We start from the raw sequence: 27,145 nt of genomic DNA, 5'->3' as shown, positions 1-27,145 counted from the left end.
TTTTATATTTTATTTGTAAAAGTTCCACAGTTTTTTCCCAAAGGTATCTGTTCATTTAGAATACTCTCACTGGTGATCCTTGTGACTGTGCCTTTTATTTCTTTAGGTGTCACACACAGCTATTCCATATTCTGTATCTGACAATCCCAGCATCTGGAGCTCTTAAGGGTTTAAGCATGCAGTTTTTTTGTTTCAGGCGATGTTCATTGTGGTTTGCTTTCTTCTGTGTTTGGTGACCTGTGATTGTGAGCATTTTGCTTAAAAATTTTTTTTTTTTTTGAGATGGAGTCTCACTTTGTCGCCCAGGCTGGAGTCCAGGGGCACGATCTTGGCTCACTGCAACCTCCGCCTCTTGCATTCAAGTGATTCTCCTGCCTCAGCCTCCTGAGTAGCTGGGATTACAGGCACCCACCACCACACCTGGCTAATTTTTGTATTTTTAGTAGAGACGCAGTTTCATCATGTTGGCCAGGGTGGTCTCAAACTCCTGACCTCAGGTGATCCACCTGCCTCGGCCTCCCAAAGTGCTGGGATTACAGGCATGAGCCGCCACACCCGGCCCATTTTGCTTAATCTTGATCAGTCCCATGAGCTGAAATTGGGAATTTGAGACACTTTTCTATAGGGACAAGTTGTATTTGCTTCTGCTGGTAGCCAGGGGTTGCCCCAGACCTTGATCCCTTTAGGCCTTTTGGGAGTCTGGGCTCAGTACTCCCTCCTCCCCCTAGAGTTTGGCCCCAAGCCAAACACGCCCCCCATTCATGGAAAAATTGTCTTCCACAAAACCGGTCCCTGGTGCCAAAAAGGTTGGGGACTGCTGCCTCAGAGCACTTAGCCATTGTTGGAAGCATAAGTTTAGTAAAATACCTGTAGTTTTCCCAGTTGTTGAGTGAGAACATTTAACCTGGAAAAAAAAATCTAAGCCATGCTTGTGAGTCACCCTTTGTCAAACCATCTCTTATTTTTCTCTCTAATCGAAAAATAAGAAGTCAACCCTTAGTACACAAACTTAGACTAGCACCTTTCCCTGGCTAAGCCCATATTCCTCTGTGAACAGGAGAGCAGAGGTTCGAAGTCTTCAGCAGAGGTTCGAAGTCTTCTCATGTCATTGTAAACTTGATGAGATATTGGCTTTTTTGGTTTGTGTTTTGTTTTTAACATGCACTTCACCGTTTAACCATTCCATGAAGGAAACCAAGAAGTGGACCCTCTGAGGTCAGCTGTCCTCAGTGGGTGAGGGCGGGCAGCCTCGCTGTGAGCTGTCACCCTCCAGGGCTTGCCCATGAGAGGCTTGACCCCATCTGTCTACAATTGCATACTTTTTTTTTTTTTTTTTTTGAGACGGAGTCTCCCTCTGTCGCCCAGGCTGGAGTGCAGTGGCGCGATCCTGGCTCACTGCAAGCTCCGACTCCTGGGTTCATGCCATTCTCCTGCCTCAGCCTCCCGAGTAGCTGGGACTACAGGCGCCTGCCACCACGGCTAATTTTTTTGTATTTTTTTTTAGTAGAGACGGGGTTTCACCGTGTTAGCCAGGATGGTCTCGATCTCCTGACCTCATGGTCCACCCACCTCGGCCTCCCAAAGTGCTGGGATTACAGGTGTGAGCCACCGCGCCCAGCCTACAATTCCATACTTTTTTTCTCCATTTAATAATGTGTTTCCTAAAAACAAATGCCCTTTTGATAAGAATTATTAATATATTATTTTATCACGAGGTCAGGAGATTGAGACCAGCCTGGCCAACATGGTGAAACCCCATCTCTACTAAAAATACAAAAATTAGCAGGGCCTGGTGGCATGTGCCTGTAATCCCAGCTACTCAGGAGGCTGAGGCAGGAGAATCACTTGAACCACAGAGTTGGAGGTTGCAGTGAGCCGAGATCGCGCCACTGTACTACAGCCTCGCGACAGAGCGAGACTCTGTCTCAAAAAAAAAAAAAAAAAAAGAAAATTCATAAAGGTGTAGTTATTATAAGTAAAACAGTAAAAATGATGAAATCATTAACATTTCAGGTTTACTCAAGTTTGATGAAACAAGGTGGATGTTAGTTTCCAAAGTGGGTCTTTTTTTTTTTTTTTTTAAGATGGAGTCTCGCTCTGTCACCCAGGCTGGAGTGCAGTGGTGCGATCTCGGCTCACTGCAACCTCTGCCTCCTGAGTTCAAGCGATTCTCCTGCCTCAGCCTCCCAAGTAGCTGGGATTATAGGCACCCACCACTGCGCCTGGCTAATTTTTGTATTTTTAGCAGAGACAGGGTTTCACCTTGTTGTCCAGGCTGGTCTTGAACTCCTGATCTCAGGTGATCTGCCTGCCTTGGCCTCCCAAAGTGCTGGGATTACAGGCGTGAGCCACCGAGCCTGGCCAACATGAACTTTACCTTTAATGGTAAAGTTTTAAGTTGGAAACCGCACTGCAAGGAGACTTCCATTTTGGCATGGTGGCTTTTTCAGAATCCTGCTTTCTTGCAGTTTCTCAGTCAAAGTATGCTAGGATCTGATCATCTGCATCTCCAGAGTAAGCTTCCCAGCATATCCTTGGCTTTGGGGACTGGTGCTGGACTTGGGCTGTCTCTTCTCTCCTGACCGGTGCTAAGGGATGTTTTAGGGTTAACACGCACACCGCAACTCCAGACTCCAGGCGAGCCCACTCAGCCTCTTACCTGCTTTCATCGCTTTCAGGTTTGCATTTCGGACTTACTCTTTTCAGCCACCAAACCTCTATTCCTAGTTGAAAATATAATTTAAAAATTATTACGCTTTGAAATGTTTTGTTAAGAAGCCAATAGAATGGTGAAAGGGCCAGTGCCAACCACAGTCCTGAAAGACACTGTAAACCAGCAGTCCCCAACCTTTTTGGCACCAGGGACCGGTTTCTTGGAAGACAATTTTTCCATGGATGCAGGATGGATAAGGATGGTTTTGGGATGAAACTGTTCCACCTCAGATCATCAGGCATTGGATTCTCATAAGGAGCACGCAACCTACATCCCTCAAATGCGCAGTTCACAATAGGGTTTGCGCTCCTATGAGAACCTAATACCACCACTGATCTGACAGGAGGCAGAGCTCAGGCGGTCATGCTTGCTCACCTTTTGCTGTGCACCTGGGTTCCTAACAGGCTGTGGACTGGTACCAGTCTGCGGCCCGGGGCTTGGGGACCCCTGCTGTAAACCAAAAAGTGTCTGAGACAGGTCTCAAATCTATTTAGAGGTTCATTTTTCCAAGGTTGAGGATGCACTTGGGGAAAAAGAAACACAAGTCACAGTAGGATCTGTGGCCTGTGCTTTTTCCAAGGAGAATTTTGAGGACTTCAATATTTAAAGGGGAAAAGGTGGCAGGAGGGGCAGAGGGAAAGAAAAAAAAAAGGGGGGGAGGGTATGTCAGGAAGTGAGTGGTTACATTCTTTTAAGGTGAGTGAGTCCTACATTCTTGCAAGACTTTGATTAGTGCTCACTGAATCTACATGTTACATGTGAAAGGAGGGGTTGAGGAATAATTATTCATTTGTCTGGCTTTCAGCAAATCTGCATTTTACATAAGATAAAAGCAAGCATACAGGAGAAGAAGGAGGCAATCACGCATTTGTCTTGGAGGGGGCAGAGGGATGATTTCTAGTTCTGTCTTTGTCCAGTACCTGTTTAAGATAAGCTATTAATTTACATCATCATATGGGCATGGTGGCTCAAGCCTGTAATCCCAGCACTTTGGGAGGCCGAGGTGGGCAGATCACTTGAGGTCAGGCGTTCGAGACCAGCCTGGCCAACATGGTGAAACCCTGTCTCTACTAAATATACAAAAATCAGCTGGGCGTGGTAGTGTGCCCCTGTAATCCAAGGTACTTGGGAGGCTGAGGCACAAGAATCTCTTGAACCTGGAAGGTGGAGGTTGCAGTGAGCCGAGACTATGCCATTGCACTCTAGCCTGGGTGACAAAAAAAAAAATCAGGGTGAAGTTCAGCGGAACTGTTTTAGGGTGAAGATTTTGGGAACTGCAAGGAACTTCCTTGTGAGCAATTTGTGAGGGAGGCCACCTGGGGAGATGTGTGGCCCTCTCTCTTTGCAGCTATCTATTGAGGAACAGAATGGAAGGCAGTTTTTGTGTGACTCAGTTTCCAGACTTAACTTCTCCCTTTGGCATCGTGAGTTTGGGGTTCTGAGATTTAATTTTCCTTTTACAACACTATCCTGAATGCCATAACCCCCAAAAGATCTAACTTCAAAAAGTTATAATCCTGAAAGAGTAGAATCTCCAATGTTGAAATCTTGAAAGCTGAATTCTGGGGAAGGGATTGTGTATTTCGGTTGTATGCAGGATACATGTTGCATCACGTCAGATGGATGCAACTAAATAACAAAATTTCTTTGTTCCTGTCTTCATTCGGAAACTTAAGTATGGTTTAAGGCGACGCCTGTGGGTGCCAACTGACAAGCAGGGGGAGTTGTGGAGTTAAATTCAGGTATCAACTCGACTGGATTAAGGAATACCTGGGAACCCAGTGAAGCTTTATTTTAGGTGTGTGTCTGTGTGTGTGTATGTGTGTGGGGGTTTCCACAGGAGATTGGCCTGTGAGTCGAGTGGACCAGGTGGGGAGGATTTGCCCTCATGGTTGGCAGGCACCAGCCAATTGGCCATGGGCATGGAGAGATCAAATAGAGAGGCGAATCCATCCCTCTTTGAAATCCGGGACAGACTTTCTTCTGCTGCCTTGGACATCAGAACTCCCGCCTCGCTGGCCTTGGGAATCTAGGGCTTCCACCAGCAGTCTGTGGTCAGGAGGCCTTTGGCCTTGGACTGACAGTTACACCAAAGGCTTCCCTCGTTCTCAGGCCTTTGGACTTGGTCTAAGCCACGTTACTGGCATCTCAGGGTCTCCAGCTTGCAGATGGCCTGTCTTGGGACTTTTTGGCCATCTGCCATTAAATCCCCTCTCATATATCTATACCTGTGTATTCTATTGGTTCCGTTCCTCTGGGGAACCCTGACTAATATAGATTCCTTTATTGAGGAAGCCAAATATCATTCCTTCTTACTGTATTCGTAACAACACAACAGAAAAGATCCGTGAAAATGTTCTCTCACAAAAGGGCTGTGAAAGATAAAAGTTTAAAAGCTAGTTATTATTGGTGCCGCAAAAGCAGAACATTGCTTAATTGCAATGGCTGAGCAATTATCAAACTTGCAAATGGACAGCGTATGCTTACAAAATCCGTGGGCCACAGCCACTCTCCAAGTACCAGTGAAGGAGTGTTTTGAAGATCATAGATGTGAAAATGCAGGTGAGAAATCTAGAAATCTAGGCCGGACACAGTGGCTCATGCCTGTAGCCCCAACGCTTTGTTTGGGAGGCTGAGGTGGGAGGATCACTTGAGGCCAGGAGTTTGAGACCAGCCTGGGCAACATATGAGAACTCATTTCTACAGAAAAAGGTTAGGCAAATATGGTGGCATGTTCTTGTAGTTCCAGCTACTCAGGAGGTTGAGGCAGGAGGATTGCTTGAGCCCAGGAGTTTGAGGCTGCAGTGAGCTATGATGGCACCACTACACTCCAGCCTGGGCAACAGAGGGAGAGCCTGTCTCTAAAAAAAGTATATATATAAAAAAGTGTGTATTTATATATATAAAAATATATATGTATATGTGTGTGTATATATATGTAAATCTCTCCTGCCAAATTATTCAATCGTGTAGAATTTCTGTCCTTTAAAAGACATAAATAATGTCTTTTTTTTTTTTTTTGAGATGGAGTCTCACTCTGTTTGCCCAGGCTAGAATGCAGTGACGTGATTTCATCTCACTGCAACCTCCGCCTCCTGGGTTCAAGCGATTTTCCTGCCTCAGCCTCCTGAGTAGCTGAGATTATAGGTTCCAGCCACCAAATCCAGCTAATTGTTGTATTTTTAGTAGAGACGGGGTTTCACCATGTTGCCCAGGCTGGCACTCTGTGAGTTCTTAGGAGTGAGTTCTTCCTAGAGATGGTGAGGATGAGGTTCCTTGGAATTCTTTGAAATCTGGAATTATAAGAGAGTGATGTGCTTGGGTACCACTGTGGATGGTGGAAGGAATGCAAAAGTGGCCTGTGAATATTTGAACGTTTGTTGAGTTTCTATATTTGTTGGGGCAGGGAACGGTAACCAGTGACAAGGTGTAAACTAGGTCATTTGAGTTCTGTTTGTGACTGCCACAATGCTGGGTAAGGCAGTCACTTTTTGTGCTGTTTTTAGAACAGGAAGAAGAAGGCTTTGAGCAGAGGCTCTGGTCCAGGAGTTTCTACTTGGGCATCTCCACCCTGGGGGCCCTAGAAGCAGAACACTCAGCTGGCCTCTGTTGTCTGAATAAATGTGCATCAGATATATGTGCTGTTATATTTCAAATGTACACAGATAATATCATGACTTCAAAATACAGAGCGCGCTGGGTGTGGTGGCTCACACCTGTAATCCCAGCACTTTGGGAGGCTGAGGTGGGAAGACCACCTGAGCCCAGAAGATGGAGGCTGAGCTCATGTGAGCCCAGTGAGTCATGATTGTGCCACTGTACTCCAGCCTGAGCAACAGAGTGAGACCCTATCTAAAAAAAATACAGAATGGTAAAAAAGGTTACTAAGAATTCAGCAATACTTTTAAATATCTTTGTATTTTATTAATCTACAGATAGTAAAATCAAAGCTAGTCATGTGGAGGTTGATATTTTCAGTAATAAAGGTGGTGTGGTTTCCCTTGCACTGAGTACTGAGTTAACGAAGGTTCTTTTAGTTCAAAGTCTTGGTTTTGGCCAAAGAACTATGCAAGTATTTTTTTTGCATATAGAAATAGATTCTTTTAAAAAATGTAATATACTGCTACTTTGAGCCCGATGGTTCTATATTTGCCCTCTCTGGGGACATCTAGTGGGTATATTAAGAAGTGCGAGCTGGGAGTGGTGGCTAATTCCTATAGTCCCAGCACTTTGGGAGGCCGGGTAGGGAGGATTGCTTGAGCCCCAGAGTTCCAGACCAGCCTGGGCAAGATAGCAAGACTCTGTATCTAGAAAAAATTTAAAAATTAGCCAAGTTTAGTGATGTGTACCTGTAGTCCCAGCTTCTTCAGAGGCTGAGGTGGGAGGATTGCTTGAGCCTGGGAGGTGGAGGCTGCAGTGAACCATGATCACACCACTGCACTCCAGCCTGGGCGAAAGAGTGAGACCCCATCTTTAAAAAAAAAAAAAAAGAAAGAAAAAGAAAAAAGAAGTACAGCCCTTCTATCTAGCTGCCATCTGTTGCTAAGGAGGATGGCTGCTCATTGAGGCTCACTCCAGAATGTTAGCAAGGGATTCTCCCCTGGCTCAGCCCAGCTGGTGAGTGATGTCCTAGTCACCCACACTCATGATAGATGGGTGCTGGGATCTTAGATCCGTGATGTCTTCTGATTCTGAATGCAGGCTGAGGTGGTTTCACTAAGATGGAGCCGGGTGTGACCACACACATCTGTAGTCCCAGCTACTTGGAAGACAGGCGGGAGGATCACTTGAACCCAGGCATTCATGTCCTGCCTGGGTAATATAGCCAGATCTTGTCAAGAGATGAGGTTCCCCCCAACCCTTTTTTAAGAAAAGAAAAATGGAGGATGGAGAAAATGTTGCATGATTAGAACCCTGGAGTTGGAATTTTAAAGCAAAAGTGGAAATAAAGAACATCCATGCTGTCCTTGGTTTAAGGCTGTGCTGGTGCGTAGGCGGCCTGCAGGAAGCTCCTCTCTGCCCCTGCGTTGGGCTGGGCCCTGTGCTGTGCTCCCGCTGCTGTGCAGCTCTCTCCTCTGATCTGGGTCTGAGCAGCTCCGGGGCAGGTGCTGTGGATGGGATGGTCCCCTCCAACGGCCAGGGCCTGGCAGAGCAGGCACTCAGTGGCATCAGTTTGAGTTTTTTAATTTTTTCATTGATGCATAAATAGGATTATTTATAGCTCCTGGGAATCTAAATTAATGTTAGATTTATTAAAATTATAACAATTTGAGAAACTTGAATTTTTTTTTTTGAGATGGAGTCTTGCTCTGTTGCCCAGGCGAAAGTGCAGTGGTGCGATCCCGGCTCACTGCAACCTCCGCCTCTTGGGCTCAAGCGATTCTCCTGCCTCAGCACCCCCGAGTAGCTGGGATTACAGGTGCATGCCACCACGCCTGGCTAATTTTTTTGTATTTTTATTAGAGACAGGGTTTCACCATGTTGGCCAGGATGGTCTCAATCTCCTGACCTTGTGATCTGCCTGCCTTGGCCTCCCAAACTGCTGGGATTGCAGGCGTGAGCCACCACACCTGGCCAAAACTTAGATTTTTTCTTAAGCCTTAAAGTTCAACTTACAAATATTATTGCCTTATTTAGAAGGCTAACAATTTTTCTATAAAAGAACATTTACTTTCATTATTTGATAAATGGCTTATTAACTCAAGTTTAGCTGATTAAAATCCCCTAAACAATGTACTGTAAATCAGTTCCATTTACAACTTAGTGAATTACAAGAATTTAAGCATTTTCAACTGTTTTTACAAATGGGAGCTGCCTACTTTTTCTTCAGCAATTCCAACCCCCGAGGCCAATTAACAAAGCTAGTAGATTGCTTTCTGTACTTAAGCAACTCTTTGAAATCTAATAAACCAAATTTAGAAATGGGGTAAATCAGCTTCTTAAAAACATTCAAATCCTGATGCAGACTTCGATGCTCTTCTTTCAAATTAAAATTGCAAGTCTAATATCAATTATATATTTCAAATTAGAACCACAGAGTTTCTTTAACTTTTCAAATTGTTTTAATTACAATGCACACAGTATTGCAAAGATTACAAAATTTAAGCTTGAAGTTAAGTTTATTCTTCAACTTGTAAAGCTTGATATTCTGATTTTTTCCCTCTACCACCTCTAGTAATAAACACACTCAGGCCAACAGAGGTTATCGTGTTGAAGGTTTGTGACTGTGATCTCCACCAGAGATTTGAGCCTAGGACCAAGACCGAGTGTTAAATTCTAGGAGGATTCTAGAACTAAATAAATTCTGTGCTTACCCAAGTACAGGTGCACTAACCCCTTTGCTAGAGTTGAGTTCACTTCTCTCTGTCAATGGTGAATCCAAGCTCCTGCCTTTAACCTGGGACTAATTAATTAATTAATTAATTGAAATGGAGTTTCGCCCTGTCACCCAGGCTGGAGTGCAGTGGTACGATCTCAGCTCCGCCTCCTGGGTTCAAGCAATTCTCCTGCCTCATCCTCCCCAGTAGCTGGGATTACAGGCATGTGCCGCCACGCCTGACTAATTTTTGTATTTTTAGTAGAGACAGGGTTTCACCATTTTGGCCAGGCTGGTCTCGAACTCCTGACCTCAGGTGATTCGCCCACCTCTGCCTCCTAAAGTGCTGGGATTATGGGCATGAGCCACCGTGCCGAGCCTGACCTGGGATTTAGCTTTTCAAATCTCACACATCTTGTACTCTCCTTGTACCTTCCATGTTTCTTTCTCAGCCAGTTTGTAATTCCTTTCAACATTCCATCATCTGATCTGAGTTGCAGCTTAGGTGAGGTTGCAGCTAATTTCCATCACTGCTTGACTGGAATTAGGTCACTTCTTTACCTGACTGGATTTGTCATTCTTTACCTGTGTATGTGTTTTCTTGTCTGGTACTCGTTCACAAGGCTGTAGTCATTTTATTGGCAAGTAAGTATCAATACCTACGGTCATGTTAAGTGCCTGAGTTAACTTTGGTAACAGTTACAGGAGCATTATCCACAAGTGGAATCTATTTCAATCTCCTCTGTCCGAAGGCAGCAATCGCTCAGCTGATTTTCTCTTCCGACACCAGAGGTCCTCTGCTCTGGCTGCAGGTCAGAATCACCTGAGGATCATTCATATCGTGCACGGTCAGGGCCTCACCTCAAACCATGTGAAGCAGAACCTCTGCCAGGCATCGTTCGTTGTGTGTTGGAAGTGCAGCAGGCGGGCCTGGCACGGTGGCTCACGCTTGTAATCCTAGCACTTTGGGAGGCCAAGGCGGGCGGATTGCCTGAGCTCAGGAGTTCAAGACCAGCCTGGGCAACATGGTGAAACCCCATCTCTACTAAAATACAAAAAAAAGTAGCTGGGCATGGCGGCTTGAGCCTGTAGTCCCAGCTACTTGGAAGGCTGAGGCAGGAGAATTTCTGGAACCTAGGAGGTAGAGGTTGCAGTGAGCTGAGATTGCCCCACTGCACTCCAGCCTGGGTGACAGAGCAAGACTCCGTCCCTGCCAAAAAAAAAAAAAAAAAAAAAGTGCAGCAGGTGATTCTGAGGCACAGAGGATTAAAAATTCCAATTCTTAACTTCATTTAACATGCTGATAAATGAGAGATTTCAGGTCTTTAAACCTTGTTCTCCTTACCCCCATGTTGTGGAAACATTCATCGGAAATGTACAGAGAAAATGAGAAGGATACCTTAAGTAGAAGGTTTAGCTAATTCACAGCTGGACCATTTTCCTGTCATAAGACCAATGGCAACATATCTTAAGGTGTGGGTTACAAAACCTTTATGATATGTGTTTCTTTTTTCTTTGCTTAAAGTGCTTGTGTGGGGGTCACCGCTGGCCTTAACCTATTTGTTATTACCCAGCGTAGTGAGGCGCACACTCCAGTGTCTGCTTCCTTGTCACAGGTTTCTGCTGATGTACTCCACGGTTCTGTGCAGCTATTACAATTCAGCCCTGACGACAGCAGTGGTTGGAGCCATCAAGGTGAGTGGATGGAAACTTGGAAGGGAACAACTGAGTCAAGGAATGGAAATCCAAATTTTCCATTGGAGGCCGGGTTTGATTTTGTTGTTGTTGGTGGTGGTGTAAGAACGAGGGCTGTGACTTTTTCAGCTGGGCCTGTGTGATCCCATCTTACTTCTTCTTTTTTTTTTGAGACAGAGTCTTGTTCTGTTGTCCAGGCTGGAGTTCAGTGGCACGATCTTGGCTCACTGCAACCTCCACCTCCCTGGTTCAAGCGGTTCCCCTGCCTCAGCCTCCCGAGTAGCTGGGATTATAGGCGCCTGCCACCACACCTGGCTAATTTTTTATATTTTTGGTAGAGACCAGGTTTCACCATGTTGGCCAGGCTGGTCTTGAACTCCTGACCTCATGATCCACCCACCTCGGCCTCCCAAAGTGCTGAGATTATAGGCGTGAGCCACCGAGCCCGGCCCCATCTTAATTCTTCTAATCTATTGCATAGAATAGAGGGACAGATTGCTAATTTATAAAGGAGAGATTAATTATAACTTTTAAGTTGGGGGTGGCTCGGAGGGGGTGGGTCTGGGAAAATGAAGTAAAAAGCTAAAAAGAATAAAACCAATCCAGGTATCAATGATTAGCAAGATACCTTGTGATCCATAATTTGGTTTTCTGGGAGAACCTGCCCACTGAGAAGTGGAGCCCTTGTGGAGGTGTATGCTGTGTGATGAGATCATGAGCTGGTGGTTTGGTGTGTGGGTGTTTGCTTGTGTGGATGCATCTGAATACACACACATGCACATGAATGAATAGGGGGAGAGGTGTTCTGGATTCTATTCCATAATTGCTTCATTTTTCTATTCACATGAAGTCCTAGAGTGTGTGAAAACACTGCCTGCTTCAAGAGCTTACCTGTCCCCTGGGTGCCCAGAGGTCTCCTAGAATGCACTGGGCAGAGCACGGCCTGGAATTTGTTGACTGTCTCCACTCTGCTCACTACTTGGCCCTGGTGTGTCCACAGATTGCAGTGTAGTGTGGGAGCCCAAGGTTGAAAAAAAAAAAAAAAAAGAAAAACCAGGCACAGTGGCTTATGCCTGTAATCCCAGCACTTTGAGAGGCCGAGGCAGGCGGATCACCTGAGGTCAGGAATTAGAGACCAGCGTGGCCAGTATGGCGAAACCCCATCTCTACTAAAAATACAAAAATGAGCCAGGCGTGGTGGTGAGTGCCCTGTAGTCCCAGCTACTTGGGAGGCTGGGCCGGAGAATCTGTTGAACCTGGGAGGCAAAGGTTGCAGTGAGCCGCGATTGTGCCACTGCACTCCAGCCTGGGCAACAGAGGGAGACTCTGTCTCAAAAAAAAAATAACAAAAAACAGAAAACCTCACTACCCAATGATAGTAAAGAGGAATCTGGCAAGCTGATGACAGCCCCACTCTTCCTCTTTTGCCTATATGCCAACTGGATCAAGAGAGAGAATAATGCAATTTTCTGTTGTTATCATACCATAATTTACTGCATTTATTTAGTAAGCCCCATATGTAATGGCTTATTTATTTATTTTTCTGAGGCAGGGTCTTGCTCTGTTGCCCAGGCTGGAGTACAGTGGCATATAGCTCACTGCAGCCTTGACTTCCTGGGCTCAAGCAGTCCTCCCACTTCAGTCCCTGTGGAGTAGCTGGGATTACAGGCATGTGCCACCATGCCCAGCTAGTTTTAAAAAATTTTTTTGTAGAGATGGGATCTCACTATGTTGCCCAGGCTGGTCTTAAACTCCTGGGCTCAAGTGATCCTTTGACTTTGGCCTCCTAAACTATTGGAATTACGGGCGTGAGCCATCATTCCTGGCCTGTAATGGTTTTTATTTTGTTCAGCCGCCTGTGAATATCCCTATGTACAAGTCTCTATGCAAAGTAACTAAAATGTCTAGTTTCAGGTTTTACTATTTATATTTTCCCCTAAACATTTTACTTTTAAAATGACGAATCCTCTCTCTTTTTCTGCAGAATGTATCCGTTGCCTACATTGGGATATTAATCGGTGGAGACTACATTTTCTCTTTGTTAAACTTTGTAGGGTTAAATATTTGGTGAGTGGGAATTTTTAATGGACTCGCTTTGGGAAGACAAGAACCTTAAACACTTTGATTAATATGTAATAAGCAAAAGAGCCTGGAGAAGTCTTTCATGTTAAGCCAGGAGGTGTTTTGACATTCTAATTTCTAAGATAATTTTACTTCATCACTGGGTTCATCTTCATGCAGATCCATGGGGACACGTGTGATGACAGTTTGCGGGGCTGGGATCGGAATTTAACTCACCTGTCTTCCTCACAGCAGGCCCCTGCGTTCTCTGCCCTCCTCCTAGTGGAGGGTGTTAACCTTTGTGCCCACTAGGCTCGGCATGCAGGGGGCGTGGACTAAGCCAGCTTTGAAAGGCATTTGGGGTCTCAGCAGTGGGATACTATTTAAGGCTAAGGGTATGTAGTTTATTCAGTAGAAACCAAGTGCTTATTTTCTCTCTGAGGTTCTGCATTAGATTTGATGACTCTTTTTCTGCCTCTAAAGGCTTGTAAATAAGAGGGGAAATTCTCATTAAGCAATCCACAAACTTGAGGAGAAACACAGATATTGGAATAATTCCCTCCGCATGAAGCAGGTGTATTGATGAAAACGCCAGCAACTGCTGCTGGAGCCCCTGTGAAATTCCCAGTCATTTATTTTCACTTTTTTTTTCTCCTTTCAGCATGGCAGGGGGCTTGAGATATTCCTTTTTAACACTGAGCAGCCAGTTAAAACCTAAACCTGTGGATGAAGAAAATATCTGTTTGGATTTGAAGAGCTAAAGAGTCTGCAGCAGGATTGGAGACTGACTTGTGACTGCGGTCTGGGGGGGCATTCCCAGTAGGAATGTGAAGCCAGAGGTTTCAGATTCGTGACATCCACCCCCTGGGCAAGTGAGAGCATCTGCAAAATGCAAAGAGAACTACCTCATATGCAGGATGAGCCAATGGCAGTCTCAAGAAATGTACTTGGGCCACACCTTACTGGTAGAAAGCAAATCTTTTCAAAATAAGCCACTGGTACTCAGTAGGTGGAGCCCCAGCTGCTCTTCTAGGGACCTACGGGGCCTTCGTGGCATCTCTGTGCTGTGTGCTGGGGAGGAGGTTGATGTAATGGTGAGTCTTTTCTGATCAGCACCTTGGCCGTGATTCCCAAGGTCCCAGCCAAAGCAAAGGGCCAGCTGTTTCAGTTTAAACAGACATGTCTTTATTCTAATAAAATTAGTTAACTGCCAGTAAAGTTATTTGTTAGCTTTGATGAAAGCTATGTTGGTATCTTTTCCTAATCATCAAAGTAAATAAAAAATCATTTCTATGTATGCCTCATCGTGATATTATTGGAAGCAGAAAACAGTGTCCGTCATTCACAATGTAACAATGTGTCACCTTGAAGGGACAATTCCAAACTCCTTTATGACTCGAGGTTGGGGAAAGCTACAAAGTAACTCAATGGGAAAAAAAAAAATACTCAGGCTTTATCCTGTTAGCTATTTTTTTTTTTTTTTTTTTGAGACAGAGTCTCACTCTATCCCCCAGGCTGGAGTGCAGTGGTGCAATCTCGGCTCACTGCAGCCTCTGCCACCCGGGTTCAAGTGATTCTCTTGCTTCAGCCTCCCGAGTAGCTGGGATTACAGGCATCTGCCACCACGCCCTGCTAATTTTTTTATTTTTAGTAGAGACGAGGTTTGGCCGTCATGTTGGCCAGGCTAGTCTTGAACTCCTGACCTCAGGTGATCTGCCCACCTTGGCCTCCTAAAGTGCTGGGATCACAGGCGTGAGCCACCGAGCCTGGCCAATCCTGTTAGCATTTAAGCGCTCACCTGTTTGTTTCTTCTCATCTCCCTCCAGGTTTGTTCAGGAGCTTTTACCATAGGTGCATTTCCTCACATGCTCACCTACCGCCAACCCCTGGTGTATGGGAAGGAAGCCCGAATGGATAGGGTGCCTTTTCCCTCCCTGTGTGGAAACGGGTGTCCCCACTGGAACTGGAGTGCGGGATAGAGCCATAGACTAACTAATCTTGTCTCTACCATTAAACTCGGGAGACCTTTCCCAAGTTACTTTGCCCGTCGTGGCCTCTAGTATTTTAATCTGTAAAATTCAACTAGATGTCTAAATCCTTGCAAGCTGCAACTTTCTGAGTTTCGAGAAGCTGAGCCAGATCTGGAGCAGGCCAGCACAGGAAGGAATCATTGTGTAGATTTTTATGTGGCTGGGTGCAGTGGCTCATGCCTGTAATCCCAACACTTTGGGAGGCTGAGGTGGGAAAATCGCTTGAGCCTAGGAATTTGAGGCCAGCCTGGGTAACATGGCGAAACATCATCTCTACAAAAAAAATTAGCCAGGCATGGTGGCGCACACCTCTGATCCCAGCTACTGGGGAGGCTGAGGTGGGAGGATTGCTTGAGCCTGGGAGGTTGAGGCTGCAGTGAGCTGTGGTCATGCCACTGCACTCCAGCCTCAGTGACAGGGTGAGACCCTGTCTCAAAAAAAAACTTTTTTTTTAAATTGTGGTAAAATACACAACAGAATTTACCATCCTAACCATTTTTAAGTGTATCCAGTCCAGTAGGAGTAAGCATACTGATTGTGCAACCTACCTCCAGAACTTTTTCATCTTGCAGAACCGAAACTCTGTACCCATGAAACAAGAACTCCCCATTTCCCCATCCCTCCGGCCCCTGGTAACCCCCATTCTACTCTCTTTTGTGAGTTTGACTATTCAAGATACCTTATATAAGTAGAATCATGTAGTATTTGTGTTTTTGTGACAGGTTTATTCACTTAGCATCATATCACTGAGGTTCGTCCATGTTGTAGCATGCAGAGTGTCCTTCCTTATGTCTGAATGTGTGGTGTGGATTTGCCGCATTCTGTTTATCCAGTCATCTGCTGATGGACACTCGGCTTGCTTCCACCATCTGGCTATTATGAACAATGCTGCTATTAATATGGGTGTTCAAATATGTCTTCAAGACTCTGCTTTCAATTTTTTTAGATATATGCCTAGAAGTGGAATAGCTGGATCCTATGGTCTTTCTGTTTTTAATTTTTTGAGGACCTGCTATGCTGTTTTCTATAGTAGCTGCACCATTTTACATTCCCGCCATCAAGGGTTCCAATTTCTCCACAACCTCAATAACATTTGTTATTTTCTATTTTTACTAGTAGCTATCATAATGGATGTTTTAAAAAATAATTTATTTTTATTTTGTTTTTAGAGACGGGATCTCACTATGTTGCCCAGGATGGTCTGCAACTCCTGGGCACAACTGATCCTCCTGCCTCAGCCTCTGAAGTAGCTGAGACTACAGGCTTACCTGCCTGGCTGTGTTTTGGTTTTGATTTGTATTTCCCTATTAATCGATTAGTGGTGTTGAGCATTTTTTCATGTACTTGTTGGCCATTTGTTTATCTTCTTAAATAAATGTCTATTCAAGTCCATTGCCCATTTCTTAATCAAGTTGTTTGTTTTATTATTGTTGAGTTGTAGGAATTCTTTACTGTTTCAATATGCTTTTATATTTAATTTATTTTATTATTATTATTTTTGAGACAGAGTCTTACTCTGTCTCCCAGGCTGAAGTGCAGTTGCATGATCTCGGCTCACTGCAGTCTCCACCTTCCAGGCTTAAGCGATCCTCCCACCTCAGCCTCCCGAGGAGCTGGGACCACTACTAAAAAATTAGCCTGCCTAATTTTAAATAGTTTTTGCAGAGACGGACTCTTGCCCTGTCGCCCAGGCTGATCTCGAACTCCCAAGCTCAAGTGATCCTCCCACCTTGGCCTCCTAAAGTGTAGGAATTACAGGTGTGAGCCACTGTGCCCAGCCTTCAATGTGCTTTTAAGAGGCTTCTGGAGGGCTGGGCATGGCAACATGGCAAGATTCTGTGTCTACAAGCACAAAGAGTAAGATAAAATAATTAAAAGCCTTCTGGAGTGTAAACTTGGAGCTCCCAGACCTTTTTTTTTTGAGACAAGGTCTTGCTCTGTCTCCCAGGCTGGAGTGCAGTGGCATGATCTCGGCTCACTACAATCTCGAACTCCCAGGTTCAAGTGATTCTCGTGTCTCAACCTCCCGAGTAGCTGGGATCATAGGCATATGCCACCACGCCTGGCTAATTTTTTTTTTTTTTGTATTTTTAGTAGCGACTGGGTTTCATCAGTTGGCCAGGTTGGTCTCGAACTCCTGGCCTCAGGTGATCCACCCTCCTCGGCCTCCCAAAGTGCTGGAATTACAGGCTTGAGCAACTGTACCCGGCCATCCAAACTTTTGTTAACTACCTCCTGTTGCATCAACATACTTTTTGAATCCCAGAGACCAAAGATGCTAAGCAAAACAAACAAAAACTAATTTCTTCTTCCAATTTTTTTTTAATCTTTAATTTTTATTCTTGGAATTCTTAAAGATGTGTTTTAAGATTTTTACATCTGCTTCCATGTGTGGCCAGCAGAGGGCACCCTAAGAGCAGCCCAGCCGCCCTAGGCGCTGGGTTGAAAGTTGAAATGTTTGCTGTACAGCTAAAGAACTTGGGTTTAAGGGAGGAGGGAGGTTGAAGGAAGCTCCAATCAGGCTTTTGAACTAAGGCTAGTTGGGGGTGCTGGAGGTGGAGAAGTGATATGGAAAGGCTCTGCAAACCCCATCGAGGCTGAAGAAAAAATGTAGGTCCAGTGACCCGGGTCTCCAGATATAATTTTTCCTGGTAAAAACATTGTTAAAACCACTAGTGGACGGGACACAAACATTAGTTTACTTACCTTGATATTTTGCACACTTCTTGCCATGGTACTACAAATAACAGTTACACTATTTGTTAACTTGGACTATTTCCTGCTGTTTTAATACTTTTTTTTTTTTTGAGAGGGAGTCTTGCTCTGTCTCCCAGGCTGGAATGCAGTGGTGGGATCTCGGCTCACTGCAAGCTCCGCCTCCCGGTTTCACACCATTCTCCTGCCTCAGCCTCCCCAGTAGCTGGGACTACAGGTGCCTGCCACTACGCCCGGCTAATTTTTTGTATTTTTAGTAGAGACGGGGTTTCACCGTGTTAGCCAGGATGGTCTCGATCTCCTGATCTCATGATCCACCCGCCTCGGCCTCCTAAAGTACTGGGATTACAGGCGTGAGCCACCACACCTGGCCTGTTTTAATACTTTATATATATTAAGTATATCTCAAGCATTGGAGTTTTTTCACAGCTGAGGTTGATTAAATAATAGGACCTAGTTTAGAGAAGAGTTAAATATATATTTTTTTGTGCCCTCAGGCACACACACAAAAAAGGCACCTCCAGGTTAAAGTCGTCACCAGGATAAGCCCAGAGGCTTTTGTCTGCAATTTGTGGTCCCTTCACCAGAAGTGGCATTGGTAACTTGGGGCCTCTTAGAAATGCAGAGTGTCAGGGTACATTCACTGAATCAGAACTTGCATTTATCCTAGGGGATTTGAAAAACACCAGCCACCCCAGGCTGTTGGTCCAGACCATCTTCCCCCCACTTTTTTTTTGAGATGGAGTCTTGCTCTGTCGCCCAGGCTGGAGTGCAGTGGCATGATCTCTGCCTCCCGGGTTCAAGGGATTCTCCTGCCTCAGCCTCCTGAGTAGCTGGGATTACAGGCGCGTGCCACCATGCCTAGCTAATTTTTGTATTTTTAGTAGAGATGGGGTTTCACCATGTTGGCCAGGCTGGTCTTGAACTCCTGACCTCAAATGATCCACCTGCCTCAGCCTCCCAAAGTGCTGAGATTACAGTTGTGAGCCACCGTGCCCGGCCTGGACCATCCTTTAAGTAGTAGGGATTCTTAACCTGGAGTTCATGGACAAGATTTAGTGAGCTGGTGCACACAGCTGGGGAAAGAATACATCCGGATTTTCCCTAACCTCTAACCAACATTTAGCATTTCTTTCCATTTGAATGTAGGAGAAACCACAGTAGTATTAGCTGTACCTGTAACTTTGTTACCAATAGAATTAAAGATATTTTCATATTGCATTATGGGTTTCACAGAAAAACCATTTATACCCTACTTGTCATTTACTAGTTGTTAGACTCTCCATTAGTTCTTGTTATTTAATATGTTCATAAAGAGGCATATTTTTAGTACATCACATTAAAAATAGTGTATATCTGGTTTTTGGTAATTGGTTTCCTTTATAATTCTATGTGTTTAATTTTGTGCATTTAAAAATATATTCAAAGAAGGAGGCTGTGACTAGACTGCCATTGTGGTCCATGGCATAAAAGAAAAATAAGGATCTAGCCAGGTGCAGTGGCTCACACCTGTAATCCCAGCACTTTGGGAGGCCGAGGCGAGTGGATCACAAGGTCAGGAGTTGGAGACCATCCTGGCTAACATGGTGAAACCCTGTCTCTACTAAAAATACAAAAAATTAGCTGGGCGTGGTGGCAGGCACCTGTAGTCCCAGCTACTCGGGAGGCTGAGGCAGGAGAATGGGGTGAACCTGCAAGGCGGAGCTTGCAGTGAGCTGAGATTGTGCCATTGCACTCCAGCCTGGGCAACAGAGCGAGACTCTGTCTCAAATAAAACAAAAAAAAAAAGTCTGTGAAGGCCAGGAGCAGTAGCTCATATCTGTAATCCTAGCATTTTGGAAGGCCAAGGCAGGCGGATGGATTGCTTGAACCCAGGAGTTTGAGACCAGCCTGGGCAACATAGTGAGACCCCCATCTCTACCATAAAGTACAAACATTAGCCAGGCCTCGTGGCGCATGCCTGTAGTCCTACCTACTTAGGAGGCTGAGGTGGGAGGATAACTTGACCTTGGGAGGTTGAGGCTGCAGTGAGCCATGATTGCACCACTGCACTTCAGCCTGGGTGACAAAGTAAGACCCTGTCTTTAAAAAAAAAGTCTATGAAAAGGTCAGATGGCAGCATGAGGAGTCCTGTGGACTCCTTCTGTGAAACAAGCAAAGCTGGCAAAAACTATAAAAAGACAAGTAATTAGTCTCCAGACATTATAAGGGCAAATGAGGAAACATTGATTCAGGTAAACCTACTAACACTTGGTAAGAATGATAGGCAGCTGTGGCATTTCTTTTCCTTCTACCAGCTCTTCCTTCTACCACCCCTCTCTTTTCCTTCTACCAGCTCGACTTGGTGGAAGCTGTGCCTCAGGTGTGCATAGCCAAAAAGGGGTCATTCTCTTCTTGGTTCCTGGGGAACTGGATCCAACTGGGAGGAGAAGACCACCTGAATTTCTCATCCCATCTAAGTTGAAGATGCTATTTTTTAAAATTTTAATTTATAATTTTAAGTTCTGGGATACATGTGCAGGATGTGCAGGTTTGTTACATAGGTAAATGTGTGCCCTGGTGGTTTGCTGCACCTATCAACCTATCACCTAGGTATTAAGCTCCACATGCATTAGCTATTTATCCTGATGCTCCCCCTCCCCCCACCCCCCTGACAGGCCCCAGTGTGTGTTTCTCCCCTCCCTGTGTCCATGTATTCTCATTGTTCAGCTCCCACTTATAAGTGAAAACATTCTGTGTTTGGTTTTCTGTTCCTGTGTTAGTTTGCTGAGGATAATGGCTTCTAGCTCCATCCATGTCCCTGCAATGGACATGATCTCGTTCCTTTTGATGGCTGCATAGTATTCCGTGGTGTGTATGCACCATGTTTTCTTTATCCAGTCTATCATAGATGGGCATTTGGGTTGATTCCGTGTTTTTGCTATTGTGAATAGTGCTGCAGTGAACATACACATGCTTGTATCTTTATTGTTAAACATCATTTTTTTTAAAAGACAGGGTCTGGCTCTGTTGCCCAGGCAGGAGTACAGTGGCATTATCTCAGCTCACTGCAACCACTGCCTCCCAGGCTCAAGTGATCTGCCCTCCTCAGCCTCCTAAGTAGCTGAGACCACAGGGACACACCATTACACCTGGCTAATTTTTGTATTTTTAGTAGAGATGGGATCTTTCTATGTTGCCTAGGCTGGCCTCAAGTGATCCTCCTGCCTTGGCCTCCCAAAGTGCTGGGATTACAGGTGTGAACTACCATGCCCAGCCAGAGATGCTCAATTCCTGGTGAGTGCAGTTGAGGGGCTAGGGCCCTCTCTACCAAGCCCCTATCCATTAGATGCAGGCTCTACCTCAAGTACAGCAGGCCACAAATACTGCGGTCCCCATTACCCTTGCCCCAGCTCACTTGGAAGGCTGTTCCACATGGGGGGGAGATGATCTGACAAGACCAGAGGCCACTATCCTGTCCAGCACCCAGAGGAGTGGCTCAGAGAGGCTGCCCAGGGAAGACACAGCCTGTGCAGTAAAGAATTTAATCTTGCCCAAAAAGATGTCTGGTCTTTGCCCCAAGCTTCTTGGAATATCATGCCAAAGAGGAGTGTGTTTGTCTGAGGACCTTGGGTTACATTAGATAGTCTAACAATGTGATTTCAGATGGGGGCTGGCTACACCAGAAAGACCAACAGTGTGGTTTAGGGTGAAGGCTTTGGGTGATACCTGGGGAGTTTGGAGACAGACATCAGCCATGTGGGCAATCAGTGAAGTTTATGTAATGGAGCCCTAATAAAAACTCTGAACACTGAGGCTTGATTGAGTTTCCTGGGTTGGCAATACTCCGTGCATATTGTCACACATTGTTGCTGGAAAGGTAATGATGTGTCTTGATTCTGTGAGAGAAGACAATGGAAGCTCTACATTTGGCACTTCCCCACACACTGTCCAATCCAATGCTTTTCTTGGCTTATTTTAATCTGTATTCTTTCCTCATAATAAACTGTAACCACAAGTATAACAGCTTTCTGTGAGGTCTATGAGTCCTACCAAATGATCAAAACTGAGGCTGTTTTTGAGAACTCCTCAAACTTGCAGCTAGTATCAGAAGTGAGGGTAGTCCCATGGGGGCTGTGTGCCCTTAAACATTGCAGTTGTCCAAATTAACACAAAGTCCTTGAGAAAAAGAGCTCCAGGGCACTCCTTAAAGGAACTGACCTTATTTGAAGCAGAATGTGGGGAAAATGCATGTCTAAGAGACTCTTGAAGATGACGCCTCTCTTAATTAAGAACAACAAGCTAAATCATAGACCAACTGGTTCACCAGGGAGAACCAGGAAAGAGACAGCAAAGAAGAGCTCTCGTGGAGTCAGAACAGACCTCAAAGACTGGCCTCAATAACTACCCCTGCCAGAATTTAATTGGATCAGACTGCTGGGCAATTTATGCCCCAGGGCACTATCAAAAACAATAGAGCAATCAACTGGTAATTGGGGCCTGATGGACCTGGGTAATACCAAGTCAAGCAGACAGCTTAAAATATAAATCAGGGAAAGAGGCAAAGAGAACCCCGTTAAACCCAGTGTCACTGCAGGGAGACAGTGTGCAATCAAGCCTCAGCCTCCAAGGAGTGACACCAAGGGGAAAATGGACTTTACTAAAATATTCTAGTGTGTAGCCAAGTCACAAAATAAACAAAACAACAAAACCAAGCTCCAGGGAGAAGGGAGGGGAATCAGTATCCAGAGTTCCTGCAATATATTACCTAAAATGTCCAGATTCAGCAAAAAAGTATAAGACATTCAGAGAAACATGAAAGTGTGACCCATAAAAGCAGACAACAGAAACAGCGTATAAGAGGGACCAGGTATATTTAACAGATAAAGACTTCATTATAAATAAGTTCAAAGAACCAAAGTACACATGATTAAATAAGTGAAGGAAGGTATGAAGACAATGTTTCATCAAACAGGGAAATCAAAAAGTGAAAGTATTAAAAAAGAACCAAATAGATATTCTGGAGTCGAAAAGTAAAAACCAAAATCAAGCATTTATTCGGGGGCTTAACAGTAAATTTGAACCTACAGAAGAAAGAATCTGTAAATTTGAAGAGCGATCAATAGAGATTATTCAATTTAAAGATCGGAGAAAATAGAATGAAGAAAAATGAAAAGAAAGCAATCAACATTTGCATAATTGGAGGGGCAGAAGGAGAAGAAAATGAGAAAAGAGTTAAAAAAATTGAATAATGGGTAAAAACTTCCTAAATCTGTTGAGAAACATGAATTCACACATCCAAGAAACTCAACAAACTCCACAGACAAATGCAAAGAGATCCACATCCAGACATTGATGTAAAAATACTAAAAGCCAAATACACAAGGAAAATCTTGGGAACAGCAAGAGAGAAACTACTCATCACTCACAAAGGAACCCCAATAAGATTAACAGCAGACTTCTTCTTCTTCTTTTTTTTTTTTTGAGACAAGTCTCGCTCTGTCACCCAGGCTGGAGTGCAGTGGTGCAATCTCTGCTCACTGCAACCTCCGCCTCCCAGGTTCACGCCATTCTCCTGCCTCAGCCTCCCAAGTAGCTGGGACTACAGGCGCCCGCCACCATGCCCGGCTAATTTTTTGTATTTTTAGTAGAGACGGGGTTTCACTGTGTTAGCCAGGATAGTCTCGATCTCCTGACCTCGTGATCCACCTGCCTCGGCCTCCCAAAGTGGTAGGATTACAGGCGTTAAGCCACAGTGCCCGGCCTAACAGCTGACTTCTCATCAGAAGCAGTGGAGTCCAGAAGGCAGTGGAATAACATTCAAAGTACTGAAAAGAAAGTCCATGAAAAAGAATAGAGTGTTTTATTGGCATGACATTAAGTCTAACTGACTTCATTATGCATATTTAGTGATATGGTTTGGCTGTGTCCCCACCCAAATCTCATCTTGAATTATAGCTCCTATAATTCGCACGTGTCATGGGAGGGACCTGGTGGGAAGTAATTGAATCATGGGGGTAGGTCTTTCTCGTGCTGTTCTCATGATAGTGAATAAGTCTCACAAGATGTGATGGTTTTATAAAGCAGAGATCCCCCTGCACGCGCTCTCTTGCCTGCCGCCATGTAAGATGTGACTTTGCTCCTCCTTTGCCTTCTGCCACGATTGTGAGGCCTCCCCAGCCATGTGGAACTGTGAGTCAATTAAACTTCTTTCCTTTATAAATTACCCAGTCTTGGGTATGTCTTTATTAGCAGCATGAGAACAGACTAATACACTTAGGAATACTGCTGTATCTGGCATGCCCTCATATAGAAGAGTAGACAAAGAGTTACATAAGGAACACAGTCATATTCATCTCCTCCCTCTACCCCAGGATCTGAGAAAACCCTGTTATTAACCCAGTGATATCAATAAAGTTCTAGAAACCTTGTTCTAAACATAAATATTCCTCTTATATATTTTAGTTTTAGTGATGAGGTTTATAAGCTCTGGTAACTGTATGCATTTGGAAGCAAAATGGCTCACAAAGGTCTGATCGGCACTGTTCGGTAAAACTTTCTGCACTGAGGGATGTGTTTAAATCTGTGCTGTTCAATACATGTGGTTATTGACCTCCTGGAATGGCTAGTGCAACTGAAGAGCTGAATTTTAAATTAAATGAAATCAAATTAAACTTTAAATAACCACATATGGCCAGTGGTTAGTGATTTGGATAACACAGCTCTGGCAGCTCCAAAACCTCTTTCTTTTCCCCTGGTTATCTTTCTCGAGTAAACTATGTAGCTTACTTTGTGTGGTGAGCTTTAGTTTAATAAACATTTTCAATATAGGTAAGAATAAATTACCCTGAAAAAGAATAGAAAGAAACATTAGTAAGCACTTGCTAAAAAAGCTTGTTGCTATTTGGCTTTTCACTGATTCTGGGACAGAAAGACACTGTGATTCCTGAAGTGGAGTTTATGCCCATAAAGCTGGCTCTAAAAACTCTAAATTGAGTAGAACAAGGCCTGGTACACGGTGCGTACAGAAAGATCCTTGTTGAATGAATGAATAGACCATACAATCAAAGGGCTTCAGGATGTTGTTTTTCTTCCATGAATTTCTCTTAACGTAAAATGTAAATGAAGGCGAAGTTCTCTCTTCTTAAGTAAACTAAACTTGGAACATTCATGAGAGTTTATTTGACAGGGTGTGGTTCCCTGCTGTCTTCTTCTTTGTCCTTCCACATGCTCACCCCTGGCATGAGAGAGCCTGCATATTAGCAAGATAGAGTTGGGTTTCTGTGTAGGATGTTTACGAACGGGGACTTCGTAGGATAGGGACAGCTAGCAATGGTGAGCTGCACGGAGGCCAACCAGGCCTTGAAAGGTAGTTGGATGGGAACAAGAAGCGAGTATTTACCCAATATTCTAGACTCCCAGGGTGTTCTTGATCAGCTGGTAGAAGGACCCTTTTTATTGATGGGCTGAGACTGCACACCCTTTCTGCCATTGCTAGCCACTCACAATTATAGAAATGCTTGCTCCTCCAGGTTTTGTTAAATGTGATCACATCTGCAATAGCAATACTGTTAATGACAACTACTATTTACCGAGTACCCATTCTGTGAGATCCAAAAGTAGGAACCAATCCCTTAGTGCTCTCCTCCAGGGGGTTTCCCACTCTTTCAACCCCAGCACCCCCTGGTTAGTGCTCCCTCAGGCCAACACTTTGAAAAAACTTTCAAAACATAAAATTGTACTTGTGCACAATCTGTATTTTGTATTTGCCAAAACTGTGTGATTCCCAATTAGAATTTCTGGTTGACATGAGATAGCTGATGTTACTAACCAGCTGACTGGAGTTAATTCTAGCCAAAAGCACGGAAAGCTGATGACTGTCTTAATCCTTACAGCTTTGTGATAGAAAAGTCTTCTGAAAATTTGACTTTTGGGGGATACTGCAAATGACTTGAGGATGGCCATTCTTGTTTTCAGGAACTCTCTAGTGATTTGGGAACCTTAGTTCACAACAATTCTTCTAGACTGAGTTGTTCTTGCATTTTCATCTCAAACTTGGGGTACTGGCTTGAAGAGCAGGGTGGATGGGGTCACCTTGAGAGTTGAATAAGATCATCCAGTCCTTGTGCATTTTATCAAGGAAACCAACCAAGGAAGCTGCTGACATCGGGATGGCTGGACTTTCTAAAGGTGCCTTATTCTCCTGTTGTGATGGTGGAGGTGGGCAGAAGTTGTGTGATGACAGCCTCTGGAATCAGATGGCCTGGGGCCACATCCTAGCTCTGCCAGTTTTAAAAAACAGCTTGATCGAGGTATTATTTAAATATCTTAAAGACCAGCAATTGTAAGTGTACAGTTTAATGATTTGGGGGTTAATTTATAGAGCTGTGCAACCATCACCCCAATACAGTTTTAGAACATTTCCACGACCCCCAAAAGATTCCCCTTCCCCTGGGAAGCTGTGTACAGAGTGTATCTCAGAAAGCCTCTGCTGTTTAATCTACACCACGGAGGCACAGAGGAGAGTCTCAGTTCCATTGCAACGTCATGAGCACTGCACGCGAGCCTGATGCTCTATTTACTAGCTTATGTGTATGTAGTATTTTACTCATTCAGTTGACATTTCTAATAACGTATGAGGTTAAACATTCCACACATTTGCATACTAGTTGTATTTATTCATTTAATTTTCTGCCCATGTCTTTTTTTCTTTTTTGAGATGGGATCTCACTCTGTCGCCTGGCTGGAGTGCAGTGGCGCGATCTCGGCTCACTGCAACCTCTGCCTCCCGTGTTCAAGCGATTCTCCTGCCTCAGCCTCCCGAGTAGTACAGGTGTCCGCCACTATGCCCGGCTAATCTTTTGTATTTTTATTAGAGATGGGGTTTCACCATGTTGGCCAGGCTGGTCTTGAACTCCTGACCTCATGATTCGCCTGCCTCGGCCTCCCAAAGTACTGGGATTACAGGCGTGAGCCACTGCGCCTGGCCAATTTTCTGCTCATGTCTGTTACTTCAAGATGTTCTTTGACCTTTGAGTTGCTCCCTTATGTCCTGCATCTCAGGCCTTGTTTGGACCCATATCAAGCTTGGTTTACTGACTTTATGTGTTTTTTCAGTGCTACCAGCTTTTCCATATTTGTTCTTGCCTCTGCTCCTCCTAGCTTTACTGTAATGTTGTGGAGAGGGTACTCAGTGAACTTGGTTATTGCGTTCTGTTCACTGTCTCCTCACCCGCTTCAATCCCAGCCCCACTGCCCCACCAAGTACATGCACACTGCACTTAACTAAGTTAATTCACCTCCTTAATCTGAAGCCTCAGACCTTTCATCCACGGGCCCTTGGAGGGCTGCAGATGTGTTTTATTTTGTCTATGCCGTGTTAACATGGTTTTGGAGTTTGTTGCTTTATATTCCAGTTGTTATTTTCATAATATTTTTTATAAAAATGGAGAAATGTCATATTAGAAACGATTTTTTTATCACTTAAAAAAAAATCACAATTTGCCAACTAGGCCACAGTTCCACAGGACAGCTGGAGCTGGGTGGAGTGGACAGTTTCTGTTTCATGTTCTCCACGTTCCCTGTTCTCTCCGTCCCACGAGTGGAGGCTTAGGGTCAGTCTCTATCCTTCAGGGT

At 44.5% G+C, this 27,145-nt stretch overlaps 1 protein-coding gene across 3 annotated transcripts in view; it reads left to right on the top strand.

The window, feature by feature from the left end:
* Positions 1 to 21,325, top strand: part of SLC35D2 (solute carrier family 35 member D2) — a 70,936-nt gene extending 49,611 nt beyond the window's left edge. For 2 of the 3 annotated variants that reach the window (XM_024252753.3, XM_024252752.3), the window contains 3 exons: positions 10,646 to 10,724; positions 12,709 to 12,791; positions 13,447 to 14,078. In XM_024252753.3, the coding sequence (XP_024108521.1) occupies positions 10,646 to 10,724; positions 12,709 to 12,791; positions 13,447 to 13,503 (219 nt within the window). In that variant the 3' untranslated portion in view covers positions 13,504 to 14,078. Of the gene's footprint in view, positions 1 to 10,645; positions 10,725 to 12,708; positions 12,792 to 13,446; positions 14,079 to 19,865 lie in introns of those variants that run through there. The other variant, XR_002916295.3, reaches the window with a different exon arrangement.
* Positions 21,326 to 27,145: the final 5,820 nt, after the last annotated feature.

Source organism: Pongo abelii, chromosome 13 (genome assembly GCF_028885655.2).
Source record: "Pongo abelii isolate AG06213 chromosome 13, NHGRI_mPonAbe1-v2.0_pri, whole genome shotgun sequence".
NCBI classification, from domain to species: domain Eukaryota; kingdom Metazoa; phylum Chordata; class Mammalia; order Primates; family Hominidae; genus Pongo; species Pongo abelii.
This window is presented reverse-complemented; position numbering and strand designations above follow the sequence as displayed.